Source organism: Falco peregrinus, chromosome 4, assembly GCF_023634155.1.
Source record: "Falco peregrinus isolate bFalPer1 chromosome 4, bFalPer1.pri, whole genome shotgun sequence".
NCBI classification, from domain to species: Eukaryota; Metazoa; Chordata; class Aves; order Falconiformes; family Falconidae; genus Falco; species Falco peregrinus.
In genome coordinates, this window is record NC_073724.1 from 29581544 (window position 1) to 29601385 (window position 19842).

At 39.2% G+C, this 19842-nt stretch overlaps 1 protein-coding gene across 2 annotated transcripts in view; it reads right to left on the reverse strand.

Annotated features, from left to right (window-relative positions):
- Positions 1 to 770: 770 nt before the first annotated feature.
- The window catches only part of CTPS2 (CTP synthase 2), a 74058-nt gene continuing 54986 nt past the window's right edge, over positions 771 to 19842 (reverse strand). For both annotated transcript variants that reach the window (XM_055801213.1, XM_055801212.1), the window contains exons 14-19: positions 19574 to 19670; positions 17473 to 17528; positions 15731 to 15827; positions 12248 to 12392; positions 3720 to 3830; positions 771 to 2193 (exon numbers count right to left, since the gene is read on the reverse strand). In XM_055801213.1, the coding sequence (XP_055657188.1) occupies positions 3761 to 3830; positions 12248 to 12392; positions 15731 to 15827; positions 17473 to 17528; positions 19574 to 19670 (465 nt within the window). In that variant the 3' untranslated portion in view covers positions 771 to 2193; positions 3720 to 3760. The remainder of the gene's footprint in view (positions 2194 to 3719; positions 3831 to 12247; positions 12393 to 15730; positions 15828 to 17472; positions 17529 to 19573; positions 19671 to 19842) is intronic.

Below are 19842 nucleotides of genomic sequence, written 5' to 3' on the forward strand. Positions count from 1 at the left end.
AGCTACTATGAAGAAAAATAACTCTATTCCAGCCCAAACCGGTACACTCTCAGCCTTTCCTCACAGGAGGGATGCTCCAGTCCTCTAATCACTTTAGTGGCCCTTCACTGCACTCCCTCCAGTATGCCTACGTCTCTGTTGTACTGGGCAGCCCAGAGCTGGACACAGCACTCCAGGGGTGGCCTCAGCAGGACTGAACAGAGGAGAAGGATCACCTCAGCCCGCTGCCAACGCTCCTAACGCAGCCCAGGATTTGGCTGGAAAAGGCTTGTTTTCTGCCTTCCATTTTGGAAAGGGCATGCTGCTGCTTCTGTCAGCTCAAATAGCAGATGGATCCCTTGTGGCAGTGGTGTTTGTCCCCAGGATACTGCTTTGTATAGCACAATTAGCAGAAAGAGGACTGGTAAGGGTGCTGGGAGGTTAAGGTGCTGTTTCCAGCTTCACTCCAGGTTGTATGTCTTTTTGTCCCCCCATTTTTGGGGGCAAATCACAGCATCTCACCCACGGTACAACTGGGACATGACTAAATGAAAAATTCCTTCGTTGACCCCACAGTTCACAACTGGCATTCTTTAACACAGCATCTACACATTTCTGACAATTTAATATATTTGAAAACACATTTGTACATTACAGACAATCTTGGGAAATGCTTCACCCCTCACAAACCAGTGGCCAGTGTCTCTCATTGGGGAAAACATACAGTGACACTGACTCTGTCAATACCTGCTGTTTGAGGCACACATTTGCAAACCACTCTAGAAAAACACTGCCATAGGAATACATTTTATTTGTCATTACCATTAAAGCTTCTTTTACTGAAGAGATCAATTGGCTGTGTAACCTGAGATTTTCTAAAGCAATGTAAAGCTCTCAAACTTAGTTTTACAAAGCTGTAATAAGGGACACAGTGCTTTTTATTTTTGTACATTTTTTTACAAATTTGAACAGATATTTACCTTTTGATGAATTAAAAAAGTCACTTTGCCCAAAACAAAAAAAAAAACCAACCCAAAGCTCAAAATTCGGAAGATTTCTTTATAGGAAAGGGTGCCCCAGGCATGTGGAGCCCATCAGTTACATGGTGCAGGTCCAACTTCTGTGACAGGTCTGGTGATGCCACATTGCTAAAGGGATCCAGCCTTATACACAGTACAGGACCCCTCGCCTTCCCCTTCCGTCTCAGCGATGCAGGCTGCATTCCTGGCTTTGCAGGGCTGCCTCAATTGTCATGCACTGGAATAACTTGTGATTCATAATTTAAAATATAACTTTCTACACTATTGCGAAAAAGAGTGCCATGACCGTGGATTGGTCACTGGATAAAGGAAAACAAGGGTGAACCTTAATTCACCTTTGTACTCATTTACTGAAATTAACTGAGTGTTGCATGGCTGGAGCGCAGATAATGCTCCAGATTTATTACTGGTTCTTCTACAACTTTTATACAGGTGTTAAATTACATTTTAACATGTAAGCGTATTTCCTCACTCTCTTACAAAATACAAATACAAAACCACCTTCTAATATCACTTCTGTAATTTTGTAGGTCAGAATTACGTTCAGTATTACCAGACTTTCAGGAGAAATAGAGCAAATAAATTTGAAGTTTTGTAAAAGTGAAATCACTTATAAAAGCAAAGTGAAAAGATGTGCATTAAACATCAATTATTATAATCACAAAGAGTTGAAATACAGCAACAATTTCTCATTTGTACATATTGAACAGCAAAAAAGTAAAAATAAAATAAAATACAACAAGCTTCATAGGGAAACAGACCTGAAACAGTTCTCTGCTGCTCATGGATAAGACAACTTTACCTTAAATTCTTTAGTGCATTCCCTCTCATTCACAAGAACTAATGATTATATCTTCCTGTTCTAAGACAAATCGAAAACAATCAAATCTTCCTTCAAATCAAGAACAGCTGTGAACTGGTGAATTAATACATATTCACTTGAGATCACTCTGAAATGTAAGACAAGGTCAATCATGATAAACAGCTAAGGTGCACAACCATTCCGCCATTTTTAAGAGGAAACACCATTTACACAGAACAGTTTTTGCTACAGAACAGTAAAACTGCCACCTGTAAAGAGCATTACTGAAAACAGTATAGGAGCAGACAATGTGAGGACTGTAAGCAGCTTACGCTTCTTTCTTCTATTCAGTATTGTTCTGTTCCTGACTTTCTGTAACATAAAAAGAGGGAGGGGAAGGAAGAATAAATGGGAAAAAAATATTAAAAATACTTCTTCTGTAACTCAGTTTTTTTCATGCTTATGTCAGTTTCTCTCAAACCCGTTGACTGACTTCAAAGTAGTTTTATGGTAAATACTACAAGCAGATGCATTTCATTTAGGTCAAGCAGCATAAAGCAAAACCACAAAGCTAAATATAGCCTACATGTGTATCCAGCTCTGATTAATGGGCAGAATTAACCCTGAGATAAAATAAATGAGCCAGTACTTCTATCTTCCTTTTCTATCTGGAATTAGTTATTTAATCCATTCTAGAGTCATTCTGTTGAATACAATTGGTATCCGCTAGTGACACGTCCAAACAAAATCAGCTTGACTGCCGGGAACTACTTCAAAGCACCACAAAAGTCCACTCATGCAAGCACTGAAACAGTTACATCTGCAATGGTAAATAGAATCACCGTTCATAAATGTCATTGAGGAAAGCAAGGCCAAGCTAAAGGGGCTGTCCTGTACTATGTGTTGGTCTCAAGAAACAGAGCCATAGTGATGTTTCCAAGTGTGAAGGCTCCAGGCGAGACTGAAAAGGAATATTGTGGTCACTCTAGGACATGCATCAGTACTGTATCTGCATGCACCAGATCATTAAATCATTTAACATTCTGTTCTCCACTCACATGACTTGGGGGTGTATTATTATCTTTAAAGTGGTACATGAGAAGGAAAAAGAAATTTATTAGAAATCACAGAAGAAACGCATGCTGCAGCTAAGGACTAAACTCCTTCTAGCGTCTCATGCCAGTATTTTTATCAGGAGACCATCAGGCAGAAATGCATCATTCATATGCACAGCTGCTTTGTGAGTACAGCATGTGAAAGGAATAAAATCGGAGGGGAAAGTTGTGTCCTGCTTACAGAATTGCTCAGAAATACTGGAAAGCATGAATTTACACATGTATCAGAGTACCATACCAGCTGCAACTCTGACAAATCAGTGTAGGGAAAATGAAGTGAGACTAAGATTCAGACCCAGATCTGCAGAGATCAGGTGTCTCAGGAAATACAACCTCCAAATTGAAAGGAAATCTATGGCTACCATGTTTACAGGTGAAAAAACAACAATCCAACATCTCTTTGGCAAAGCCTAAGGCAAACAAATATTAACGCAAAATAAAAAGTCATGTCAACATAGTGTACTCGAAGTGATCCAACCTTGCAAACAGAAGTAACCAAAAAATCTCGACATAATTTTAAAATGTATTTTTATTGTATCTTCCAACACTAAACTCGATTTTGTACAGCATCCTACATGTAAGCTGTGCCCAAAACACTTAGCAGACTTTAATAAATTGCAGAGTTAGGCAGCAGAAGAGGAAAACAATTAAGTGCTGCAGGCAAGGAAGAAAATAGAAGCTCTCAGATGGGATTTGAAACAAAAGGGAGAATCCAGATAACTTTGTCTCCTGTTTTAAGTCTAGAAGAAATAAATGTCATAAAGCAACATCAAAATTATTTACCTTAATAGCATCATCCGTTTCTGTGCTCTCACACAATCATTTCAGCCTGTTTCTGAATCAGGAAACTCTTTTTCTGGAGAGCTGTCATCACTGAGGTCACTATAGCTGTCACTATTAGAAGCAATGCACAGTCAGAAGGATCTAAACCAAATACTTTATTCAAACCCTCCAACCCAGACGATGCATATGACCAACACTTTCCTCAAATGCAACCCATTTCCAGAAAACTACTTTAAGCCCATGCTCAATTTTAGTATTTTAGAACACCTTCCTCTACAGAAATGGGTTTAAGTTTGAGCCTAAGATCTGATGAGAAAAAATATCCTACCTGATAAACAGTATGTTCAATTTCTTTTTGCTTGGCCCCTGTACCTTCATTCTACAGTTTGCTGGTGCTGTGTGCCTATTACTGCAATTAACAACATGGAGTGTAACAGCTATTCAGAGCAAGACTAAAAGGAATTTCTCCTTTGTGATAAAGAAAATTATTGTTTTAACCAAAGAGAAAATTAGGACAACTTCATTTACTCAGAATGCTACAATTTATACTTAAATTACAATTCTTGCTCTTCGAGTCAGAACACAAATCATCTTCAGTGCACCAAGCAATATCCTGACTTTTTTCCTGAGGTTTTATCCCCTTCTGCAGTTTCCCGAGAGAAGCAGACTGGTTTTCACTGAACAAACTGCCATGCAAATGATGGTTTTATAAAGTGGCCAGAACAAGGAAACAGTGAAGAACAGGAATCACCACAGTGACCGAGAGAAAGAAGTGCCCACAAATCACATTTTCAGTCAGCTGTGATCTCTACTGGGTCTCCAGTTTTATCTTAACTCTAAATACACCTCTTCAGAAGAACCTCCAGCCTTAACCTCCCCCTACTACACTTCACTTCTACAGTCTGATTTCTGGATGCTTGAATTTCCCCAAGATCAGAAACCAGCAAAGGAAGCGCAGGGAACCGACTAGTGCATTTCAGCAGCAATAATTCTGGTCAGTTCCATGATACTTCGGAGCACAGGTTACGGTTAACATGGTGGGGGATCTCAGACCTCGTTTATGCGAGTACAGCAGCGTCAGCCTTGGGTACCAACTCTACTCCAGCCACTGTACACGTCACATCTCGCTCTTACCACATACACCTTCACCCTCCAGCCAACAGGACCCCAGTCACGTCACACTCCCCACCTCTGGCCATGATCCCTTACTGAGACATCAAGCGCATAACCAGCCCATGACCCACCTAGACACAGCTTTACCAGCTGACCCACAGTGACTGCCTGCTGTGTGATGATTTAAGGGGAACTATGTAACCCCGCAGCTGGAGATCTTTCATCTAGACTGCAATGTGGAACAGTGAACAAACTGCACTCTGCTAGATTGGTGCTTCTTACTGAGCACTGCTTTGTAGCCTGATTTTCACCCTCTCTTCTTTGCAAAAATAAAATAGTAATCAAAGATTAGATATAAACACAGTCATTTTAATAGAGTTGGACAGGAGGAATGGCACCAACAGTCGTCTCGTTTAATTTCTACCTCTGACTGTTAGGAAAGCCTCCCACAGTTCCAGAAAATCACTGTACCAAATTCTTTACAAAACCAGCTTAGATATTCCAACTGTTCTAACATTCAGACTTTGCCTACAGCATGTTGTTGATGCAGTTCTTACAAAGACTGTGTCATATTGGGCTAGTGAGAAATGCTCAATTTGATCATTTCACCAGCTGGCAAACAATTACACAGTTCAAATGAGGAAGTATTGTTAACAGTATGATCAAGCATGCCAGATGCACACAGACAAACACATCACCAACATTGTACTTACTTCTTTCTGAAAGTACCCATGGAAACATGGAATAAAAATTCAGTATTATTAAAACAGTTTTGCATATTCACATCACAGCAAAATAGCACAAACTGTCCACAGAACAGAGGGTAAAACTGTGATGGCAGAGAGCTGCATAATCTTATGATAGTCCTGGTTTAAATCCAACATCTTCAGAGAACTTTTTTTTTCTTTTTTTTTTTAATAGGCTCTGCTGCCCAGTGGCAGTCACAGCCAAAAAACATATGCCAGAGCATCGTTTACAACACAGTATGGGAGACAGATGCTTAAGTAAAAATGCTCAGTGACCAATGAGGTGAGAGAACTGCCCAGCTTCATCTCTTGAAGAACAGTTAGGTGCTGATCCCCACCCAGCACTCTCATAATAGGTCCTCCCTCACTCAACGGGTCTCAAAAGCTGTAACAATCATTCGTTTCAAACAGCCACAGCCTGTACTAACGTAAGTACATTTGTCTTTCATTTGCATTGAGGAAGAAATGCACTTAGCTTGGCTCCTGCCTTTGCAGGGAATAGCATTACTGTAACAACTGTTTAAATTGCATACATTTCTGGAAAAGGACCTTTTTGTCAATTATATGTTAAAAAAGGATGAAAAAAAAAAACCCCTCTGAAACTGTGTCAAACACTTCATTTCTAAAGAATGTTGATCTGAATTTTCCAAACGAAACCAACAGAACATTCAAGGAACACCCATTTTACAGTTGCCTATATTTCTTAATAAAAACATTAAAAGCAGGTGTTTTGGTCCTTTTGAATGGCTGTTTGAGAAACACAGTTTAAAATTGGTCTGCAGTCTTAATTCCAATGATTATACAACTGAGATTGGCTGCTGAGGTGGTGCATTGCAACTTCATGCCGTGTTTCCCCAGCTATCGGCTGCATTCCACACCATACCAATAGAGAACCTTCGCAGCTTGCCTCCTTTTGTGCTTTTGTGCTTTAGACAAATATAGCAGAGTTATGATGATGTCTCTGTCAGCAGAACAGAGACATCTGAAACCGGCATGAATTTGGTAATAATGGAGCACATGCAAGGGGGAAGATCTTTTCATTACTTACATCTTGAGAAAACAGGGATCTGAAGATGACTGGACAATAAAGCAAAACAAAATCCCATAATGTGATTTCTTAACAGAGGATGTTTTCCTTGCTCCCGAAAATGTGTTGCAGTTCATTGCAAAGTGAAACGCCAGACAGGTGCTGTTAGATTCAGGTTGCAGCTAACTGCGAAGTGAAATACCAGGTACTGGTTGGTATTTCACTTTGCAGTGAGCATATCTCCATTAACTACAGGTAGATTAGATGCAAGGATCAAAGTGACCAAAATTCTTTATCTTGCAGACTGAAGTGACTGCCCAGATGCAGTGACACTGCATACTCTGAGTTTAGTCCTGCTTTTATCTTGGCCACATCTTTATACTCCAGCTACCATGAAAAAAAAAGATGGAATAGAACTGCTGTGGTGGCCTTGGATTTGCTCACTAGCTCCTTTTTGTTGGAGTCCATGTTGTAAGAATCATTACAAACAAGATTAAGTGGGTGTCAGGTTCTTGCCTTATTCTTATTTATCCCCACCCCCAAAAAAAGGTGGACGATTGAAATTATTATAGTCATTAAGAAAATATTTAAAATAAATATTTTATTTCTTGTGCAGTGGTTATAACTGCAGTCACTCATACTTCTCAATGTATATTTTTATGATTTTTATAATAAAAATGATCATATACCATTTATTATGATCGCCATCATTACATGATCCTACGCTTCCTTGAAACATCATTTCATTAAAGAATCCTTCAGCACGTACCCAAGACTCCCCAAGTCCAAGCTGCCAGACTTTTGCACTCACACAAGTGGACCTAGGGTAACAGTTTTATTAGGAGCCAGCATTACAAAAAACACAACCAAGATGGCAGAACATATCTGGGTGTTACAAAAACTCTCTGCCAAGTCTCATGCACGGGATTCAATTAATTCAGCTTTGACATCTTCATCTGAGACAGCTGGCATCAGCTTCTTGCAATCAATGGAGAGAAACAGGCACTTGTAGGGTACAATGCTTCTGACCCACTTAACCACTATCATGAGCTGTCTGGCTGCCTTAAAGTGCATATTCACTTAGCAACTACAGAAAAAGACTTGGGGTGATTAGCTCAGAAGTGTCTTCACTGTAAACATCTAACATTAAAATATCAAAGTAACTGTCATAACAACCATTACTCAGTTCACTACTAAATACCACTAATGGTTGAGAAAGGATTTCCTTTAAAACTTTTTCTATAGTTTTCTGTAAGAGCTCTGAGGGTACCAACAAGTCTTAGCTGCCCTGGCCATCCTCACCTGGGGCCTCCACTGATGGAGCCAGGAGCCTTGGCTCCCAATCCTTGCCTGCGCTATGTTGCAGACATGCCTGTACCCATCTCTGAGTTCTGTAGTCACCTGCTGACTGGACTACCTGGATTGACCTCAGACCTAACTCATCACTTTGCGCTTCTGCACTGGACTGTCTGTAAGACGGTAACTGTCACTGCAGCCAGCCTGCTTGCCACCTTTGGCAACAGCGGTACCGACTCCTGCTGGTGAGGACACTACCCCTACCAGTACAGATGCCACCCCTGGCTCCTGGATTGTTTTCTTTGGTGGAGCAGCCCCTACCTCTCTTGCCACTGCCTTGACGGTTTTCGAATCTGAAGATCACCTTCACTTTCCTCTGAAATGTCTGGATTTGGCCAATGGCAGAAATATGATGCTGTGCCAGACGTGTTTTGGTTGGAGACAATGTACAGGGGATATCAGAGCTAGCCCTGATCATACCTTCTTTGTCCCTCATACATCAGAACATCTTTCATAGGCTGTTTCCTGTTCTGCTTATAGGTGCTTGCCCAAGTCTTCCTACAAGGCTGATTTGGGAGATAGCTGGACCATGTTAGTGCAGTAAGCACCCTATGGGCAAAACTCCTGAGATTTTTTTTCTTTATGCACAACTCCTCCTGTCCTCTGGCCATTTTTTTTCCTTGTCTCTGAATGCAACTCATAAGTCATCTGCTATTAATAATCTGCCCAGAACTTAACATAGTACTCTGTGATTAGATGGCATTGGATTAGTGCCTCACATCAGCATATTCACTAACACTTTGCAAAAATATCTTTTGGCAGTAGTCCTAGTTACCCACACTTTCTCACCTATGAACATCTCTCACTTCCTACATTTCCTCCCATCTACTGGACATTTCTGTTTATTTATGTTTAGCTTGTGACCTTTAGTTTCCTCAAAAAAACCCACAACCAAACCAACGCACAGTCACAGAATGGTTTGGGTTGGAAGGGACCTTAAAGATCACTTAGTTTCACCCCCCCCTATCATGGGCAAGGACACCTTCCACTAGACCAGGTTGCAGGTCTCATTATTTTCAGCACAGGTTTCTCAATTGCCTATATATTTTCACGTTATTTCTTTGTTCTGAATAGTGCTTTCAGCTCTTATTTAAATGACATTACTTGCAAATATCATTAATGCACTGTGACCGACTCTTGCAGGCTATTAATAAAGATGTTAACTGAGGGAAAGAAGAAATAAAACCTGCTGATGCTAAACTTGCTATGGGGAAAAAAGAAACCAGCAACATGGCTTTATGGTACATCAGTGGTTTTGCAATCCATATGACACTGTTCCCAAAAATAAGCCAGTTTTTATTGCTTTTCCCAAATGAAACTGTAAGACTCTGTCAAAGGCAACAACATTACATGTGAAGTTCCCCTCTTCATCCACTAGTTTTCTATTAAACAATTTTGTTTTCTTTCAAAAAGCAGTGTATTTGTGGGTATTGTACACTTTCTGAGAGTCTTCTGTGGTTCTGGTTTTCTCTGTCCTTTAAAATGAGACATTTAAACAGGCAGCTTCTCACCTTCCTCAGCTCTGTGTGAAATGGTAACCTCAGTATTTCCAAGGAAAGATTTAGAAAAAATCATGATTTAAAAGCATTCACAAGGACGTGCATCACTTTGTCTGATGGTTAGGCACTCATGCCATAAAGCACGAGAGGCTGAAACCACAAGGGCAATTTAGATGCCCAAGTACCACTTCAGGTAACTAAGTAATGATTCATCAGTGAGTTACTCTCATCCTTTGCTCAGTTCTTGACTGTTTCTGTACGCATCAAAGCTTCTGGAAACTAAGTTTACCCCAGAGGATGCATTTCAGTCTCAAGCTGGGTATGCTCCTGTCTATGTGTAAGCATTCTCAGACTGTCTATCATACTATGCCTCACAAAAATTTAAGGGAAGTTTATTCACTTTGATTTATTTAAAGCACTCTCCTGGGAGGTGTGATACATCTTTAAATTTACTATTTGTTCTGCTTAGAAGCTAGGGCTTCTGCCCAGGTACCAGATGTTCTAAAATCACATTGTAATTTACGGGGCTGTTAAATGTTCTGTGGTAATAATTTCCTGTTAAGAATCTCATACTGAAATATGTATTTCCTTTTGTCTCAGAACTTCATCATTAACTCTCTTTTTAGTGTTTTTAACAGCCTAGTTTAGGTAATCTGCTCAACTTGCTGGCCTCCACAAATTCTCTTTCAGGCTACATCTTTGTTCTAGTCAACAGTATGGCTACAATTCATAGAATCACAGAATGGGGGGGTTGGAAGGGACCTTAAAGATCATCTCATTCCAACCCCCTTGCCACAGGCAACTTCCACTAGACCAGGTTGCTCAAAGCCCCTTCCAGCCTGGCCTTGAACACTTCAAACATTTTCAGGGATTTATGTGGGCAGTGTTGGATGAGGTGTGCAGAAAATCCTACTCTCAGATTTTTTTCAGTGTTGTTATGACATGCCTTAGCTTTACTACTCAATGAAATCATTAGCATTCTGGGGTTTAAAGGTTTAAATTGGAAATCCTTTCCACTCAGCAGGTGGATACGTTAATATGAGTAGGTGTGCTGTAATTAGCACTGAAATTCCCTCCTGAACGTTCTTCCCTGAAAAGTGTTCCTCTTTTAGTCTCCAAATGTTTTTCTGTTCCAATGTTCTTTCCCAAGACAGAGGGGTTTGCTTGATCGCTGTGTAACTAGGTAAATGGTAAAATTTTTATTTTTCTATATAAAGTTTTGGGGTATGAACTTTTGCCTTTGCTAAATGTTTAAGTGTTGACTGCAGTTTACTGTATAAACATGAAGAAAAAGAGTTGGGTATACTATTTTATTGATTATTTCAAGTAAGTAAGTGTGGCACATTCAATTAATTGCTGAAACTTAAAGTCAGGGTTAGAAAACATATTTGCTATAATGCTAAGGGATTAAAATTTAAATCAGCAGAAGACATGCAGATCACTCATTCAAAAAAAGTATTTTTTCTTTATCTCAGAGAGATGAGTATGTATATTTATGGGAGGAAACAGTAAAAGAAAGGATATTGGGATCTGGGAAACAAGATGAACTGTGAGGCAGAGTGCCCACAAGAGGAAAAGCCTGAAGATCACTGTGCCTGAAGACTCCCTCCTGCCAAGCACCACAAAAATCTGGCTTGTGTAATGCACTGGCACAAATTTTAAAAGGTAGATAATGTTATGACCACTAATAACAGTGACAGGTTAAGGTAGTAGGAGTATTTCAATCAAGCTATACTAGTTCACAGATCAGAAAGATATTCTCTCTGCATGTACACCATTGCACATCTGGCCAGGGTGAGCAAAGATGAAGAACATTTATGAAAAATAACTGATAACCATAAGGAGCAGGGTACCAAAACAGACTGATCTGGTCTGGCTTGGCTATTTTCCATTACTAATGAAACCTGAATAAAATTTCTACTTCTCGCTTAAGAAAGGGAATTTTAATAGAAAGAAATGCTAAAAAAAAAAAGGAAAAACACAACCACCAAAAAGCCCTAAAACCCCCACAAAATTAGTAAGTTTGGTGCCTTGTTTAGAGGAAAAGCCAGTAAGCCAGAGTTGGATCTGTTCTGTGTTACTATTCAGCCATTCTGTGATTTATTTTTTTAAAATTATTTTTGTTATTGTACCCTAGGCTTCCCTCTGACCTCTTTATGACTGCTATTGTAATGAAATTGTAACTGTTGTTAATATCATTGAAATAAACAAGAATGAGTTAACACCAGCTAAAAAACTGTTGCTACATTCAATAAACCGAAAACTCTGTGTCCAAAGGAACTGGTACAAGATTTTGGTTTGGCCAAACCATCCAGTTTTGATCTAGATCCAAACCCTTCCGTAAGTCTAAAGATACCCCAAAATGTTTTGTTTCAGGCCTGCCTCTGCTAGATGGTATTATTTAGTTACTGCAAAATAAAATCAGTGTTTTCTTTTTTCTTGATCCTCTAAGTAAATTTCTTTCCCTGTGAAACTACTGTTAATGAATGAATGTTAACACAGGAGACCACTGACTTAACGTGAATTTGCTAAAGGTTTTTTGCTTCTTTCTGGTTATAATGTATGGATTTGGCTTTAGCCTTAACAGCCTCTGAAAATGAGGAAGTCAGGAACTGTGCTTACGGCTTACAAATACTTTTACACCAGGGTTTATGTCAGGCATGCACAGGAACAAGTAAATCAATCCATGAAGAACTCTTCCTCTTCTGGACTTCTGAATTGAAGGACAGGATAGTCCCTCCAAAAATGTGACTGTTAAACTGCAGGCAAGCAAGAAAGAAAGGTTACCTTGGAGACAATTTACATCCACGTTGCAGGTATGCACTGAGTGTCCCAGTTGCTGCTAGCAACAGTCCAAGGTATGGAGGTGAAGGTTTCATAGGTCTTGAGGAAAACTCTGGGTGGAATTGAACTCCCACAAAATATGGGTGATCTGTAAGATAGATATCAAAGAAAACTGTAAGATGTAGGAAGGAGATAGTAGAAAAACTGTTAGGAAATAAGTTTATTGAAGATTTTGCATAGGAGTCCAGAAGTCAGATCAGCTTGTGTGAATTTAAGGGCGAGGCAGCAGGAACCTTAACTTTTTCCATGAAGAGCAATTGACAACAGAGGCAGAAGGTTAGTAAGGCAAATTAAGGAAAAATCACCCTGTGATTCAACCTTAACATGTACAATGATGTAATTAAAAGCTGAATAATAAACCTGTGCTGACATGTGAGGTGGCGGGAACAACCACGAAGTCTGCATTTATCATGTTATTTTCATAGTATTTTGGTTTCCCATATATATATATATGCACATATATTCAGAACATGCACCTTAACATATCTGAGGGAGAAACAAAACAGTTCCTAAAAGACCAAGCATTACCATACAGCAACTATTTACACACTAAGATAGATATGAAAGCAACATCCAGAGAAAATGGGGGAAAACAAGCTTCAAATAATTGGGCATGGAAGGGATCTCCTGCAACATTAAGTCCAGTCTCCTGTTACTGAATGCAGCTACATCGTGTAGTCTCATGCACAAAGGGTCAAGGGTCTGCTGTAACACTACTTAGGGTGATTTGCTCCCACTAGAAAGCTCTTTTGATACTCCCTCCTTTTGCTTAGAAACCTTTTCCTATCACAGGCCATCTTCATTACAACCAATTTACATCTATTTCTTGTGGTGCTCTTCTTTCCTGATGTTTGGCCTGTGTGATTAAGGATGACAACATCGCCATCATTCAACTCTGCCTGCTAAGCTAAACAAGCCATGCTGCTTCACCTTCTCTTAAATCTTCAGTGCCCTGTTTCTCAATCAAAGCACCTCTTAACTACTGCTTTTGCTTCCCTTCTGTCTTCTTTGAAAGGATAAGGAAGGAAAAATGTTTTCATACTCTTCCATACTGTGCACCAGTTCCTTCCCTGAACATTGTTTTAAAGGAGCTAACATTAACCATTTCTAGTACCAGGACACTGGACAAAATTAACCACAGATCTCTTCTGGTTTGACAATTTCCACAATAATCCAAAACATTCAAGGAATATCTCTGCAGTACAGAGTAAGTGATAAGAAAACTGGGGTTTTCTTCTGTGGAGATAAACTACATGATACAGTCTACTGCTCTTCTCTCTGCTGCTGTCTTAAAGAGAACCTCGATCCTAAATTTATGCCGCAATTTCTTTCTCTTTATTATGCAATTTAGTTCTTTTAAAGCTTTAAAATAAAACAATGACAAAGCATCAAAAATTTCCTGTGGGGATATTTTGCTTAAAAGCTTAGACTAAGCTATCTGGTTTACTGTTATTTCTATGCTTCTACTCCAATCCATCGTCCTCCCTATGATGACTGTTTTTCTTTAGTAATCAAGAGTCTCCTTGCAGCTCACTGTGAAAGAATTCCAGGTTTTACTGCTGCTTTTATTCTTTTCACAGTAACATGCAATTTTAAAATTCCACCTGATTTATTTCACAATGCTCTCTATAGAAGTTGTTTCATGTAGGGCAGACAAAATAGCATTCCAACACCAGCACGCATAACAGAGGTAATCTATCAGGAACAAACTATGCAAAGAACACTATGACAACTAGTACTTTATGAATTCACATGTATCTTTGGCTCTCAGATTACTCTCTATGGTGCAGTTGCTTGACATTATAAGTACCATGGAGTATATAAAATCAATTCTCCGGAGCATCATGTCACAAGTAGCACTCCATAGGATGATAATGGATTCTTATGATAAATTTCTGTTTCTATGCATGCAGTTTATCTTAATCAATGTCAACTAGGGGCCACAGAAAGGAAAAGAAATTAAAAGAAACAAAATTAAATGAAAAAAAATATCTTGTAAGGTAGCCTGCATCTTCAGGTGCCTGACACTCATCTAGCCAACAGTGACTTAACAGCAAGGAGTCAATCAAAGAATCAAGCAAAATCAAAGGGATTGTTTCCAAGAGCTACTCTGTATAGCATTCAACAAAAATGCAGTGTATCTCCTTTTTATTTCAGAACCTTTTAGAAAAGACATCAAGTCTTACTTGGTAAAGTAGTCCAAATCTACCAGATTTCCACAATATGAAACCCTCATCTATCTGAATCACTTCTGTGAAAGGAAGGAGCTTGCTTTCTATTTGATTTTTATACTTTTTTCTATGATTCTAAACGTAAGGTAACTCAAAGAAACACAGATTGGAAGGCACCTTGGGAGGTCTCCAGTCCCACCTCCTGCTCAAAGCAGGGTCAAGTTCAAAGCTAAATCAGGTTGCTGACAGCTTTGTTTAGTCAAGTTTTGAAGGTCTCTACCTGCAAGGATGAAGATTTCACAGCCTCTCTAGGTAACATATTCCAGTGATGTTTTACGCTTTAGCTATATTGCATGTATATGTATTTCATATACTCAAGCAAACTGAACCTGTATTAATTATTGGGACATGACTAAGAATATTTCGTGGTGTTAGGGAGCAGGCCAATGTCATGAAGCTGGATTTTATCTTTCAAAGCCCAAGGCTACCATGAGAGGTCCCTGATGACTGGAAAAAGGCAGCCACCATGCCCTTCTTCAAGACAAAAAGAATACAAGGAAGCACAGGACAGTCAGCCTAACCTCAGTTTATGGCAAGATTATGAAACAAATCCTCCTCCAAGGCATTTCCAGACACATGAAGGACAGGAAGGCAATTGGGCACAACAAACTTGGGAACAATCAGTCCTTGGAAGCAGGGAGAGCAGTAGCCTTCCTTTATCCTGACTTTGGTTTCCTAGCATTCAAGTTGGGAGCTATGGACTATGGGAAGACTACAAGGTGTGTTAAAAAATGGCTGGACTGCTGGGTTCAAAGAGTAATGGTGAGTGGTTTGAAGTCCAACCAAGAGCATACAGAGAGGTACTCAAAACCTGACTGACATGGGTCTCAACAACCTGATCTATATTTGAAGGCAGTTCTGTGTTGAGGTCAGACTAGATAAAATCCCAAATCACTCTATGATTCTACATAGCCAAATCCCACTGAGCTAGAATTATGACCTTTAGGAAAAGGAGCATGTCTTCTCCTGATAATCAAATACATGCACAACCCTTGAGACATCTAAGACTTCTCCTAGCATCCTCTGAATCTTCACCCGCTGTAATACACAGGTGGAGTCAGCAGTATCCCCCAACATGATCTTGGCTATTATGACAGCTAAATATTGTGCCATTTAACTACATGTCATTTAACAACCTATAATTTACACGGGTTTAATAGATGCGGAAAGTACTACAGACAAGTAAGACACTCACTCTCCAGTTCAATAATTTCCATTCTGTTCCCTTCCGTATCATGGCCAACAAATTTCAAACCTTTCTCTTCAAAGCAGTGAGTCAATTCTGGGTTCACCTGAAATATTGAAAGTAATAATAATTGTAGTTCTATTTTTTTTTAACAAACAGTAGTGGTTAATTATAATGTTTTTAGTATACATACAGGAAAGAAAGGAATTGAGAAAACAGTTGGGAACTTTTGCTTTCTTAACAACTCTCTGGTATAAATTTGTAAAAATGGGCATGCTTATTTAGTAAGAGATGAGTCAGTAATTTTAAAACTTACTACATAGCATTCAAAAGATTAAAGCCAGGGTCCCTTCTGCTTACTGCCCTCCTCATTGTGAGCAGCTTGCATTCCTTGTTTCTCAAACAGCCCATTACAGCAGGTACAGACCGACCTTTTCTCTTTGAACACTGCATTTCAGTGGTTATGACACGAACTCTGGTTCAGCTCCTCCTTCAGACTGAGTTGCTCTGCAGTGAGTTGTTTCATTTCCTTGGTGATGTTCTAACCACTCAGTTAATATTCAAACTCTGAGCACTTTTACCACCACTACATTCTCCATCCAGCTTCTGAAGGAAACCTAACATTGTCTGAATCAGTTTGTAGCATGCACACATCTCACAGCCTGGGCCCCTCTGGAGATACTGATGGAGTCAGGTCCCTTCTGAACTATTTTAGAGAGAACTCTAGGAGTCCAGCTCTTGCCTGTCTCCTTGAATGATGGTATTTTGAATGTACACAGGCACTTTTGCTCAGATGTTCTCAAACAGAGGAGTGGAACTATACAAGGAGCATACAGAGTTGCATGTGGAAAGCAAGTGATCTTAATTAGCCTCCAAGTTGTAGATGCCTGAAGTCTGCCCATATTTACATTATGAAAGAACACGCACTGCCTGAACATAATCTAAGCCTTTAAATAAACCAAATCGGCCAAGGAGTGATGCACTTAAGGATTGTAAGCCTTTACCTTTCAAATACTTCACAGGAAGTGGAAGTCAGGTGATCTCTGACATCACTCTCCAAGATCCTTTGGCTAAGACACTGCACCTTCTCTACCACAGAAACAGTACACTACATTGTTGCCCTCTGTTGAACACTTGTAAGAACACCTCTGTGATACTGTGTCTAGTTTCAGGCCCCTAAGTACAAGAAAGACTGACAAAATGTTGCAAGTCCATAGGAAGTCCAACCAGGGTGGTTAGGAGGTTGGACCACATGCAACACAGGAGGAGAAAGCAGACTTGTTCAGCCTGGAGAAGAGAAGGAAACTATCTAATGGGATGGTATAAAGAAGACTCAGCCAGACCTTACTCAGAAATGTACAGCACAAGACTGAGAGATGAAAGACAAACTGCCCAAGGAGATCCCCTATTAGATATAAGGGAAAAGGAATCAACAATGAAGTGGTTAAGCACTGGAAAAGATTCGAAAGATGTGGAATCTTTCTCTTCAGAAAGATTCAAAACTAGATGGGACAAAATCCTGAGCGGTCTGCTCTGACTTTGAAGTTGGCTCAGCTCCAAACAGGGAGTTTGACCAGACACTTACAGAGGTCCCTTTCAATCTAAATTATACTATCTAACCATTACTAAATTTTGGGTTATGTTTATGTAAGAATTCTCCCATTGGCTTTAAAAAGAATTGTGCCTAGCAAGAGAAACACAGTTTGCCTAAGCTTTAACTTCTGAGCACAATGTACATTAGCAGTGCTTACCTCATATCGATGCCTGTGTCGCTCCTCTACAAACATTTCATCACCATAAAGTTTCCCTGAATATTCAACAAAAGAGAAATTATTGTTAATGTGTTGCTTTAATAGTTGTTGCAACTATTTCTTGTAATTTAAACCTCAAAAAAGTTTCACATGTAAAACGTAACAGGACACTATTCATCTCACTCCAGCTTTCTGTTTTTCTGAGTGATGACTAGTTTCTTTTAATTTACTGTTACCTGAGTTTATTCAGGATTCATATTTGACATTCCTTGACCAGAAATAGCTTAAGTAGACTACAGTCTATAGGCCATGCTTAAACTAATTTAAATTTTAAAGCCCAAAATAAAATAAAAAAATGTTTGAGTGAACAAGCAACATAAAATCCCTTCAGGGTTTTACAACAGTTATATGCAAAAGGTGCAGCGAAGGAAGCCTGTTAGTAGCATCTGTTCCATTTTAATAGAATAGAATATGCATGGCAGCTAGCATAAGGCCTCCAATGGCAAAGAGATGATATTGTTTTTTTCTGTTTTCCTGATCTCATTACCCAAACGACTCTTTCAGTCCTCTGAACCTAATATGGAACACTCGACATTCCAGAGCAACAAGGAATAAGTTAGAGGTATGCAGGTAAGCCAGAATTTAATCATATCTCTAACTTACAGTCACAGGTCAAACTTTGCTCTCAATTTATCCTAGTGTCATTAGAATTACTATCTCGCTTAAAGGTTGCTACAAGAACTAGACTGCCCAGAAGATCTCCTAAAATTGTAGAATGACAGTACTGCAATTTTACAGAAAGTGGTATACATGTTAATCTTAAGGTACCACCTTTTCAAAACAATTATTTTCCTTCAAGTTGTAAAGCATCAGAAATAGGAATCAGATTTCCTGAGTAAACTACATCAGCTTTCTATGTGTCTTTGATAAATATGGTCATCTAAACAACTCATAATATTGGTCAAGAATTACAACACATGTTAATTGTTATTAACTTAAGTGTTTAGGTCACAGAAATACTTGTACATTTTTATATGCATACCTATATCACACCTAGGCAAAGCATCACCCAGATCAGTGAGATCACTAGCACAGGCATTCTCTAGAAAGGCAGATTTTTCATTAAATATGCATATGTATCACACTTTGATCTCCTGCTGAAGTAGATGTAATTTTTAAAGGATCAGAAGGGTACATTCCGCAAGTTCAACATAGCTAAATATAGTAATAGCTCAATGTCAGTGGCAGAGCAATATAAGAAATATGCCCATATTTAACCGATGGGCAAGAAACCAGTTTTTACACATTTACAGCATCACTTTATTACTACTGTATAATAGGAGGCAAGTATTACTTCAATTTTAAAATACATATTGATCAAATTGAGTCATTTGTTCTATATTCTGGTTGCTTTTGTTTTGCATTCTGAAGCATCTTGTTATAGCAAATCATTTTCCTTTCCTGCAACAAATAATTTGCTTTCTCAAAACAAGACTGTTTCCAGGGACGAGCCAGGCATTGCTGGATCAGAGACCGGAGTTAAGCAGGGCCTAGCTTATTAGGATACAAACAACGTGAGGACTAAGGCAGTGAGGCCAGGTGACGTTTAAGGCTGAGGTGTACAGGCAACTCTAGGGAATGACAACCAGCGTTTAGGTCAGGCAAGAGCACAAAGGGTAGGAGTTCGGGTTAGTTCTACCAAAAAGCTTCAAGGGTAGGACAAGAAGCCCTGGTTCACACATCCTGTCAAGTCAGAAAGAAAACAGGAAGAAAACTCTCTGATATTCCCAAGAAAATAATGAATTAAACTACTATAAGATGCATTTCAATTATCTTAACAGTCATTGATTATTTAAAGCCTTGGACTCTAATTGACCTTTTCACTGCAACTTTCAGATGTCTCTCATTTCTTTCTTTACGTTCCAATCCTGGGTAAATGTATAAGGTAACAGGATCAGAGTGAATGAACTCGGGGAAACTGTCACCCAACTGCTTGCCTGAGGTTACAGTCCTTTAACAAAACATGCTCTGGCGTTTTTGCTTTGCCATGTACAGAGTTCCTATCCAAAAGGCAAGTCATAAGAGCAGAAGTGTAACTTACTTAAAACAGAATTCTGTGTTTTGAAAACAGTCCTCCTCTTCCCCAGTCTCATTGTTCCACCCATATCTCCAGGATTGTGTTCTGGCATGTCAATAACCTGTACAGAAAAATTGTTCAAATACTGTTTCATACAACAAAGAAAAGAAAGAAGAAAGCAACAACTGCATAACAGGCTGAATTGATTTATAAACGGTAACATTATTTTTCCTCCAAGCATTGCCAATTATCACTTCTCTTTAGTTTTTCTAATGCTTTGTTCTCAGTATTGA